At 39.4% G+C, this 11,917-nt stretch overlaps 1 protein-coding gene across 1 annotated transcript; it reads left to right on the top strand.

The window, feature by feature from the left end:
* Positions 1 to 5,938: 5,938 nt before the first annotated feature.
* Positions 5,939 to 11,618, top strand: ccn2b (cellular communication network factor 2b). The gene is made up of 5 exons (XM_067510291.1): positions 5,939 to 6,087; positions 7,177 to 7,393; positions 7,819 to 8,070; positions 8,317 to 8,528; positions 9,715 to 11,618. The coding sequence occupies exons 1-5, from the start codon at positions 6,037 to 6,039 to the stop codon at positions 10,018 to 10,020; spliced, it is 1,038 nt and encodes a 345-aa protein (XP_067366392.1). The 5' UTR covers positions 5,939 to 6,036; the 3' UTR covers positions 10,021 to 11,618.
* The last annotated feature ends 299 nt before the right edge of the window (positions 11,619 to 11,917 follow it).

The following is an 11,917-nucleotide window of genomic DNA, read 5'->3' as shown; positions in this document are numbered from 1 at the left end:
GAAAAAGCACAACAAATCTCACTTTAGTGTATTTATAGATCTTTTTTATTTTATAGATATAAATTACATCAGCACCATAACCAGAAATAGTGAGAAATGTTTCCCCAGTGAGAGAAACTCACTGGGGAAACACCTTTGGAAGTCCTGGTTTGCTGATTTCATTCTGTTATACAAAAACAGCAGGAAAGCCTCCTGCCACCACAGCAACTTTGATGGTATGAGATGAAAGCAGATGTGAAGGGAGCTGGACGGTAGATGGGGTTAACAACACAACTGTCCCATGTTACAGCTGAAAAATAAATATCAAGATATAATGAAAGCCTAAGTTGGGTGAGGGGGGAGGTTTTCCAGCTGGAGTGCAGTAAGACTGGTGGTGGTGTGTTGGAAACTATCCACAAATGATGTGGTATGAATGTAAAGTGTGGGTCATTCTATCTGCCAAGTGAACTCATCAATGTTGTCATTGTAGTCTCCTCTGAAGACTGACACACTAAAACTGCAAAGCAGCATCAATGATGAACACACAACGCACAATGAGCATGCACTACGTGCACATTTTTGTGCTTTGCAGAAATTCCATCAGAATTTCCATTTTTTTACAGCTAAGTTGCTGACTCAAAATGCCAGAGTAGTTGCTCTGACCCTTAAGTCTGTGGGGTGTTTGTACTGTGATTTAAGACTGAAACAGAGACAGGCTTGTTTGTCCTCTTCTCATGATCAAATAAACTTTCATGACTACTAATTCCATTTATATATACAAATTATATACTAATTATTCTGTTAGGTTTCACAGAGGCTGCAGCCAACAGATGCATGTTGGATACCCAGGACCTGTGTGTCACAGGACATCTACCTTTGGGACTACTGTTTATTGTTTAGAGTTCACATGTGAATAAGAATAAGTAAAAAGAAAATAATAGATATGATATATAGATAGTAGAGACATAGATATAGATAGCTATAGCTAAAGCTAACTATGTGTGTAGCTTGTATAATTTTACTGATTTTTGAACAACTTCTCATTTCTCCATGTAGTTTGCTCTTTAATAATCCGAAGTCTGTGACTGTGGCGCAGAAGGGAGAGCGGTCGTCCACCAATCCCACAGTTGTTGGTTTGATCCCTGGCTCCTTCAGTCACATGTCGAAGTGTCCTTGAGCAAGACACGTAAACCCAACTTAGTTGCTCCCAGTGATAGTTGGTCAGCTGCATAGCAACTCCCCCATCGGTGTGTGATTGTAAGTGTGAATGGGTGAATAAGAGGCAGTGTAAACCGCTCTCACTACCATTAGGTAGGAAAGCTATATTAGTGCTTAGTAATACTGCTAATTAATATACATTTTCAAAAAATTTTGGTGATCTTTAGATGTGGCAGCTGTTCTATAATTATCGAGGATTAGTGCCTCAAAAGCTGCTTGACTTTGTAAATTTCGTTTTTGTTCCCTCAAGAAGAGTAAAGAATGTATTGTCTTCTAAACTTAAATTTGAAGGATTTGCTGCACTTATAGGTCTACTGATTGCAAAAACAAAACCCTCCAGCAAAGCATTAGAAAAGTCCCAATATTCAGGGCCAGTAAAAATGATAAGAGTGAAAAAATAAGCTATATTGCAAAATGCATACACATCTATTACTTTTAAAATGAAAGCTTCAGTTCAAACCACCATTGATCATGTCACTGATCATTTGATGTTGGTCCAACTGTCTTTTTGTCCCGAAGGCCTCCAGGTCAAAGAAGAGCTCCTTTCTAAGCCTCCCTCTTTGCTATAATACTGAGATTGACTGATTGTTAAACACAGAGCTGAGGCTGTCATGAGGTAGACAGACCTGATCAGGGCTGTGAGGGGTCTCAATGATCCTTCATCTTCCTACTAAAAGCAATCATTTTTGCAGAAATATAAATTTCAGAGAGGGAAGAGACACATCTTCAAAGGGTAAAGCCAACAGAAAAAGCTCAGAATGTTTTGTGGAGAAATTATGAATATAATTCCCCCTTTTATAGCAAGGATAGGTTAGGTTATCCAGTGGATAATTCTTCACTGAGTTTATCTTAGTTGATGCTATTCTATGACAATAAGTTTGGGTGTGAGTAAAGTAGCTCATGTGCAGGTACCCACAGAGTTTTTTCTTTGGTAGATCGGAGAGCTGCTGGAGTTGGAGTCTAAAGACACTGTGATATGACTGTTCTGTGTTAGATCTGTTATAATGTTGATTCCTCTAGCTAACTACATGTTAAAGACTAAGGTCAATTGCCATTCCTGGTAATAGAGGTAATTCTTCCATCCCGAAAACTAAATATTGTTCTTCTAGATTTTACTGGACTGGTTTTGAATTCTTTGGCACAAGCTCCCTAGTGAGAGCTGTGAAAAAACATTCAGAGAGTCAACATTTGTAGGAGATATAGAATCCAGGAAAGACTCAATTGATCCACAGATACCAGACGAGGCTGTGAGCAATTATACTTTTTAATATCAGGCAATGGTGAGCCTTTCTCATTTTTACACAAATGTTTCCCAACAGCAAGTGCATTGTGCTATAAAGAAAATCCACTGATGCTACTGGGGCACAGATGTTAACCTTTTGACAATGGACATCTGCCCTCATAACAAGAGAATACACTGAATACACTGAGTCCTAGTAAAAAGTAAGTTTCTTTTTAGAATGGCAACATTTCATATTACAGATACAGCAGGTACGCTGCTGGCTCCTAATTGGACCGATAGGACTTGGTTGACTTTGGCTCAGTTTAGTCAGGAGCATGCAGTGTCGTTGCACCTACAGGCTACTGTGGACTTCAGACCAGTTCATAATGAACAAATCTTGATCCTTGGTTTAGAACAATCTCTAAACTAATTTTCAGATGAAAGCATCAGGTGTTAAGGAAACCCCCACTCAAAGAGCTGCCTTCATCTTTTGAGACCTCAGCAGGAAAGTTACCCAATGTAATCAGTTTGTCTGGCCCAGTCACAGTTCAACCTAATGATCCACCCTCCTGGGTCATGGGCTAATCTGGCTCTAATAACACCAGTCAGCGCATTACCAGGTGAGGTAATGGCAGAGAAAATACAAGTCAGCTGAGATAAAAGAGTGATGTAAGGTCATGACCTAGACTGTGTCTCGCTGCTCAACAGGAGGTTCAGGAAGTAGACGATAAGCCGCTCGGCCCTCACACATCGTCTGGAATATGAGAGAGGGAGTTGACAGAGCATGGGAATCTCAGTGTATATTGATTTCTATCAGCAACACAAGGAGAACATTTGCGTCTTTGAATGCTGCAACCCAGGACTGAAACATGTTTCACTTTGGGATGGGGACTACAGAAGGTTACTTTAGCTTAATTCTTGACCTTCAGCTGATAGGCGTTTGTACACCCACCATACAGAAGGTCTATGATGTAATTTATATTTATTACCAACAACACTAACAAAATGTTTTCTAGTTAGTCCTCAGGTTAAGGAGAGAAGATTAATCTTGCTTGGGTACTACATACATGTCTGAAGCAAACCAGTGCAACAGATGCCTCTGATGAGGATGACATGTACAAAACTGAGGTGCAGACTGGAACAGCTATGTTGTTCCCTCATTTTAATTATGTTCAAGTGAAATGTATTGTAGAAAGAGCTGGTTAAACATCAGACATGATATAAAGGTATATGATCTATGCTTGACCAAAGCTTTTCGGATAAATGACTGGCTGACGTAGAAGTACTGTATGTAAACGTAAAAATCTTGACATAATTGGGATCTACATTTACATTTACATTTAGTCATTTAAGAGATTTAAGTGCATAGGAAGACGCGGAAGAGTTCTGTTTTCAGCAGTTTTTTGAATATTGGGAGAGATTCAGCTGAGCGTGCAGCGTGGGATCTAACAGCAAACTATTTAAAATCTCAAATTATTCTATTAATCAAATTCATTTTGAACTGATTTAACTCATAATGGTCTTAAAAGAATGAATTCAGAGCTGTACAGAATCATTTCATCTGCCAATTTACTTATAAATTAAGAACTAATGTCCTCATGCAGCAAGAAAATGATCAAAAAGAAATTTTATTTTGTAAACAAGAATTTGCATCTAAATATAACATTATATTGATTATGATGCTTTAAAACTATTTGTTCAACTACATTTAAATGAGATCAAATGTAGTTTACTAAATCAAGTGTACATTAAAATTCCAGTGCTTTTAGAGGAGACTGTATCATGTCTGGAAAAAACAACATGACTCATTGATGCTCAGCTGGAGACAAGTTTCTGTAAAAGTGAATTTAGCTCAAAACAACAGTGTGAGTTGAGTGTGTGAGTGGAGTTTCAGTGCTTGGGCTAGACTGAGTCATCAAGCTGCAGCCAAAAGCACCAAGCTGAGCTCTCATTCCAGTCAAACACCACTCACTTCAGCTGTTGTACGATAACACAGGATGTAATTAACTCTGTAGATCCTGCTGTGACTACCAAGTGATGGAGTCAGGTGGTTTGTTTTCATACCCAGCACATATGAACACTGAAGGAACCATAGTTAAGGAATTGCTGATTGCCAAGGAAAGTTATACAACAAAGTACTCCATTACTTCCCCTGCAGGCAGTGGTGAAGCAGTAAACAGCCCAGCAAGACTCATCAGGGGAATACAACAGCATCAAAGATCTTCAGGTGGTGAATAGTTTGTTATACTAAGTGCTGATTTCTCTGATGTTAAGATTCTTCTGGTACTTCCATTAAGTTTTAAATGTCTATTCTGGTGTCACAGTGGGACTCCCATCATCCTTTGCTTGTACGTAGTGCCTCCAGAACTCTATTTATCCTCCTCAATACCATCATCTTATGCTCTGTTCAGAAGGTTGCTCATCTCATATTCTATACAAAATTGCTCCCAAAGATCAAGAATGAATTTCTCTTCTCAACATAATTGATATTTTAGTTGTAAACTTAAATGATATCGTTTTTTTTTTTATTTCTGTGATGTGAGTTTTCTTGCATGCGTATTAAGGTTCTGGCCTGATGTTCACATCAGCTACAAAGATGGGTTTTTAAAACTTACATGTCTCATGATACCATTCACAGAGAAAGCACTCTGTAAGTACTGTCCTGTATCATAGTTCCTACTGAACTTCATTCAGTTCTCACACAGCCCAAAATGTTGGTTCAGCAGCGTAGACCGAGGAACAGAGGAAGTCTTCAGTCTGTCCCATTGCATGTTGTAGCTGCACTGTTGTTGGTGTTACATCGTTGGCCCGACAGTCAAGGTTCTGTATGTCCAATGACTGTACTGCAACGCAACAAAGTCATTTTACTGAAACAAAGTGAAGCCAGCTCCAGCTCCGTCTTACTAAGGTAAGCCCCAGGAAATTAATGTGAGTTAACTCCTCAGAGGGTGTGTGTGTGTATCCCAGTTATTAATCACACAATAGGAACCTAAATCTGACCACACACTAACTTGTGGGGACAAGATATTGGTCCCCATGAGGAAATCAACATATTTGTGTGTGTGAGTGTGTGTACCTATCCTTGCCTTTGAGCTTCCTGACCACTGCTATTCTGTTATTTGTCAGTGTTCGGCAAACGTTGCCCTTGTCTTCCACAATCTGCTATATGAAATCATTTCTTAGATTCTGTGACCAGCATTCCTTTAATTTTAAGGCTTTGTCCTCTGTGGAGATACATTTCATGTCTTTGAATATTATATCATATTATATCATGTTTCAGTTACAGTAAGCCACTCTGAAATGGACACACACTGCAAATTAGATAACAAATTATTATTCATAGATGCAGTTATAGGCATTTTGTCCACCCACCAGCCTGTGAACTAATGATACTGATAGGCGAGGTTGTTTTTTTGAGAAGGCCATTTGATTTGGAATATTTTTACCTCTCGGAGCAGAGTGGCATGGCTCTAATTTCTCTGGCTACACCCACTGGGCTAGTATTAAAGCCAGCTTCTCCTCCCAGGCTCATCAGTCTGCTGCAGGGAGAATAAAAAGAGCGAGCCTCCTACCACAGGAACCAGAACTACTGAGTGGACTGCAGCCTGCAGAGAAACATGTCAGTGGAGATTTTAGCCACGTTCTCTGTTCTCCTGCTCATCTCACGGGTAAGTTGATGTTTAATAACCTCATAAGTTTGAGGTATTGTGTTTCTTAGGATATCTGTAAGGTAATGCATGTTTTAGTCAACATGTGAGTCATTCCATTTGGGTGTAGTCAGACATTATTTAAAAAGTGAACCCTTAGATGATACATTTCAGGAGTATTGCAAATGTAGAGTCGCAGCTTACTTTACATCTTAAGAAACACAAATATTTTTTCGCATTTTCTATCTGTGCTATTATGTTTTCCTATTGTAAACCTGTTCCTTCTCTGCTGGACCATTGCTGAACAGTGGAGAGGGAATCAAAACATGGAAAATGTATGCAGGACCATGTAATCCCAGTGTAGTGTCGCCATCTTGTGGCATTTTGTGAACAAAAAACAAAGCAACAGCCTCAGACTCCTCTATATTTTCTGCTTTCATGTGAAGTCTCAGTTTACAGCTCATATGTTGAGCATTAATGCACCCAGCTGACACGCAACATTATTATTAACAATATTTTTTGGAGTTTTTTTATCCACCTGATTAGGCTTAAAACTTATTGTTTTGACAAAGCTTATGGTTAGAGGTGATAAGTCAGGTGATTCTGAACCAGCTCTCAGTCCTTAGCCCTTGATCCTTTCCTTGATGATGCCCAAAAGAGCTCAGCCTTTTACGCTCCCAAACTGTGTAATCTGTGGAACATTTGACTCACAGTAAAACACCGTCCTTCAGGAGGTTAAAAGGGTCATCTACTGACTGAGATTCCAATCTCCAGCTCCTGCAGTGCACATGTCAAAGTGTCTTTGGGCATCACACTGAGCCCTTTTTATACTGCACTCAAAAAAATATGCAGGTTCATCCATTCTGCATCTGATCAAATCAAGAAAACAGACAAAAATTTGTTTTGAACATGTTATAGTGAGCATAGTCTGCCAGACTGAGCTCAAAACAATTTAAATAAAAAACAAAACAAAAATGAATTGATGAGAACTAACCTCATTAGTTGTTTCCTTCTTATCAGAGTGACTGCTGAGTGGCTAATTCATTGTTAATCCCTCTGTATCTATGTCTTTCATGGGATCATAACATATTGTTTGTGGATTTGTTGCAGACAATGGCCCAGGACTGCTCCCAGTCCTGTACGTGCCCTGCAGACCCCCCACCCTGCTCAGTGGGAACCAGCCTGGTCCTGGATGGCTGCGGCTGCTGTAAGGTGTGTGCCAGGCAGCTGGGGGAGCCCTGTTCCATGTTGGAGCCTTGTGACCATCACAAGGAGCTTTACTGTGACTACGCTCTGCTGAGTGACACTCAAACTGGCATCTGCATGGGTAATAATCTTCAAAGCATGCTAACAATTAATGTCTTTATTCTAAACTAGTGAACTATCTAACATTTAACAAATGCTGTTTAACAGCATTTTAGATTCATTGCAGGCTTTTTGGGGAAGTTAGTAGGGAATTACAGTAGTCCAATTTACAAGTAACAAATGGATGGATTCGTTTTTAAGCATGACTTTGAGACAGGATGCTCCTACTGTTGAGCATTTTCAAATAATAAACCTCTTTAGTTTTTTAAGCATTACTCAAGTCTTTTATTACTCTGCCCAACCTTTTTGAGCCATGTTGTAGGCATCATATTCAAAATAACCACATTTTTTAACACTGAACATTTATTCTGCTCATTTTATTTATCACCTTATACACTAAAAGAAAACAAATGTATTCTATGCTGCATGTTTTTTGGCAATCTACAGCTCAGGAGGGTCAGACATGTGACCTGGGGGGAGTGATCTACCGCAGTGGAGAGTCTTTCCAGCCCAACTGTAAGCACCACTGCGTGTGTATGAATGGAGAGATTGGCTGTGTGCCGATGTGTGCCAGTGACATCCGGCTTCCCTCCCCTGACTGCCCGTACCCACGACGGATCCAGATCCCCGGGAAGTGCTGTGAGGAGTGGGTATGTGAGGAGATTCCTCAGGATCACCACTACCAGTCAGTGATTGCTGGTGAGTATTTGCTGCTTTTTTATTCTGTCAGGCTGGTAGGTGATTGGAGGAAAGGTTTTCATAGTTCCCTTCAAGAATTATGTGCACCCTGGAGCTGTTTTAGTAAATTACAATAACCAAAGGTCACAAAGACTATGAATGTAAGCAGCAAATTGCATGGTGAATTGTACAACACCACAAATAGGCCACAAATGTCAGTTAATGTAATGCGCACATCTTTTTCTCCTCCTTCTAATCCTATCTTAGTCTTCAGAAAGGCGCCTCCTAATGGATTACTTACAGAGAGTCCCAGAGATAATTGTATAGTTCAGACTACAGAGTGGAGCGAGTGCTCAGCCACCTGCGGAATGGGCGTCTCATCCCGTGTCACCAACGACAATCAGCACTGCCAGCTGGAGAGGCAGAGCAGGATCTGTATGGTTCGACCCTGCAACAGCCAACAGGAGAAAGAAATAAAGGTCAGTGTTTCCCTATAGGAGGAAGTGAGGTGCGAAGATAAAAGAAATGTCTGACAGATATTATGAAGAAGTCTTTCATGTTTTTATACATTTTCATTTCAAGGCTGTTCATAGTTGTGAAAACAAAAAACTCCTTAATAAGATCAAATATATGAAATCAGTTGATGTGCAGGATTTATATGTTTATTTCGTTATTTTTGCTTCTGGCTCATTTAAAATAGTTAATAGAACAAAAAAACTGCAGTAGTTAAACTCGGCTCCTGAATGCCTAAGGTATCAACAAAGAATTTAAGGTTAGGTTTATGCAAAATCTAAAGTGGGGCGACCTGTGGGGCGCAGTAGGTAGAGCGGTTGTCCATCAATCCCATACTTGTTGGTTTGATCCCCCGCTTCTCCAGTCACATGTCGAAGTGTCCTTGAGCAAGACACTAAACCCCATCTTAGTTGCTCCCAGTGAGTGTTGCCCAGCTGGATAGCAGCTCCCCCATTCTTGTGTGTGTGTGTGTGTGTGTGTGTGTGTGAATGAGTGAATGAGAAGCAGTGTAAACTGCTTTGAGTGCCAACATAGAAAAGAGCTATATAAATGCAGACCATTTACAATTTGGCACTAGGAAGGTGGCGCAGAGATTAGGAATAGGCTGGGGCTTCTCTGTATGGAGACTCTTCTCCCTGCAGCTTAGTGATTTTTTGTCCATGCAGTGAGGTTCATCAGTGACTCTAAAATGCTTGTAGGTGTAAATGCAAACATGAATGATTGTATATCTCCATGTGTCAGCTCTTGGGTAGATTAGTGACCAGTTCAGGGTGTACCCCACCTGTTGCACAGTGACAGCTAGGATCAGCTTCCTGCGGCCCTCTACAGCTTTATTCATGTATTTTTTATTTTTGCTTAAAGAATTGAACTGTGAGGAGCCAAGAGGTCAGACTTTTAAAAGCCCACACGAGCTTCAATCATACAGTTTTGATGGAACCGTATACAGTGTTAAGATTAGAAGCAGATCATGAGCACAGTAACCAGAGCCAGACTGGCCCTGCTAATGGGGGAATGAGAGCAGTGCAAAGCACTTTGAGTAAAAATAGGTAGAAAAGCGCTATATAAGTGCAGACCATTTACCAACATCTAAAATGCACTGACTCCATGATGATGGTGACCCAGCATTCACAGATTATTGTCTCTGTCCCACAGAAGGGGAAGAAATGTGTCCGCACACCAAAAGCCCAGCAAGCGATGCGCTTCGAGCTGTCAGGGTGCTCCAGCGCCAGGCTTTACAAACCGAAGTTTTGCGGTGTCTGCACAGACAATCGCTGCTGCACACCTCACAGTACAATCACCGCTGAGGTGGAGTTTCGCTGTCCAGAGGGTGACATCTTCATGAAGAAGATGATGTTCATCAAAACCTGCTCCTGTCACCATGATTGTCCACAAGATAATGACATCTTCCTGGCGTCCAACACTCGGAAGATGAACGGGGACTATGATAACGATATGTGAAGGGCGGTTTTTACACACCCATCCCACATTTACAAATCAGAACTGCACTATTTTAACAACCACCTCTACCCTCTGCCTTTACAACTACACGCTTAACCTTGACTGTAATATATCTTTACAACACTGTCTCAGTAATCCATTGCTTTGTCCTTACAAAAAAAGCTTTCTGGCCAGTGTAGTTTTGATGCGAGTTGGAAGACTATCAGGCAAATGTTGCTATGAAATGTTAGCCTGAAAAACATCCACATGTGGTTTTTGAACAAGAAGAAAAATTTAAATATGCCAACCCCAATCTATCCACGATTTATAGACATTTAGGGCGAAACAATGCAAAACACATCTCACAAGAAAGTGAGCTAAGATTAGAGATGAAGTCGAACAAAGATATTTCCTTACAGTTATTTTTCTCTGAAGCAACCGTTAAACTCAGTATGGAGCAGCTGCTGCTGATGCACCATGGTCTGCAGGGTTTGGTGTTAGAAACCTAGAATCAAATTAAAATCCAGCTGTCAAATTACATAAATACAGAAATGCATTATAAGCATGCAATGCATAACATTTGATATATATATATATATATATATATATATATATATATATATATATATATATATATATATATATATATATATATATATATATATATATATATATATATATATATATATATATATATATATATATATATATAAATGAAGAAAGTCACAACTTCAAATACCACCTATGAACAAAGTCAGTATGTTCTATTATTTGTATTACTTTAAGACATGAAGGTCATGTATTGACTTTCTGAAAAACCATTAAACATAATGACAATGCTGGCTCTCATGAGATCTGTAGAGATATATTTAGAATTCAACAGAGGCCAAGCTGATTTCTTAAGATAAGAAACCACATGGGACCACACTGACTAAATATGGTTGGTTTGCTTGCTATATGAACATGACAGCACAGTTGGGGTAAACTGGACACACCAAAGAAAAGACAATCAGATAATGTAATCAGAAAGAACCTCCTGAAATGTACAGAACATGACAGAGTGGGGGATCTACTTCCCCGACAGCCACAGGAATGCTACTGAGGTTTATATTTATATTCCATTTAGATATAGTACACATATGATGAGATAATGATGACAATACAGGAATCCTTTGGATGTGTATTTTAATATTTCATGCATTTATTCTCTTTTTGTCATTGTTGTGCATTTTCAGAGGCTTAGGGTAGATTACTAATGTACCTGGTGAGTCCTTTGACTTTGCACCGAGCTCTGACTCTAACCGTATTTCTCACAATGGGGTCAAAAGACCAGTGAAGGAAACATAATGTATAACATGACTAAGGAGTTGCTGTTACTTCTATTATTTACTGTATATTAAAAAGAAGAAAAGGATGGACACATTTGGCATTTGGCAAATATACCTGATGTAAATACTGTAAGACAGTGTACAGTTTTGTGCTTTAATTTATGCAACTTGTTTAACACTTTGTTGTAGCTCCGTTACTGTATCATATGGCTTTGGTTTTTCACTGTTATCATGTTCTGTTGCACTTTTTTCTCTTTTTCAATAAAGCAAAGTCTATTTTTATAGATACAATGCATGTAGGTCTTGTTCCTGTAGCAGAACATCAAAAGTAGAGTTGGATGTTCGGGGTCAGTTGGCCTGCTCTAAAAGAAGCAGCTTTGAATTTTCGATAAAACAGCTCAGCAGGAAGTCAGGCTCCAGTCTGTCTGTTCAGACTGGGGAAGGTAATTCAATAAATTTAGATGTGCTAAATTCAATGAGATAAAAGTGGTAGCATGTCTAAATTTTTTATTTATTGAGCTGGTTTCAGTTAAACTATCTCACATGAAATAAAATCCGTCTGTGTTCAAAGAGTGAATACAAGTGAACAT

Source organism: Channa argus, chromosome 1, assembly GCF_033026475.1.
Source record: "Channa argus isolate prfri chromosome 1, Channa argus male v1.0, whole genome shotgun sequence".
Lineage (NCBI taxonomy): Eukaryota > Metazoa > Chordata > Actinopteri > Anabantiformes > Channidae > Channa > Channa argus.
This window is presented reverse-complemented; position numbering and strand designations above follow the sequence as displayed.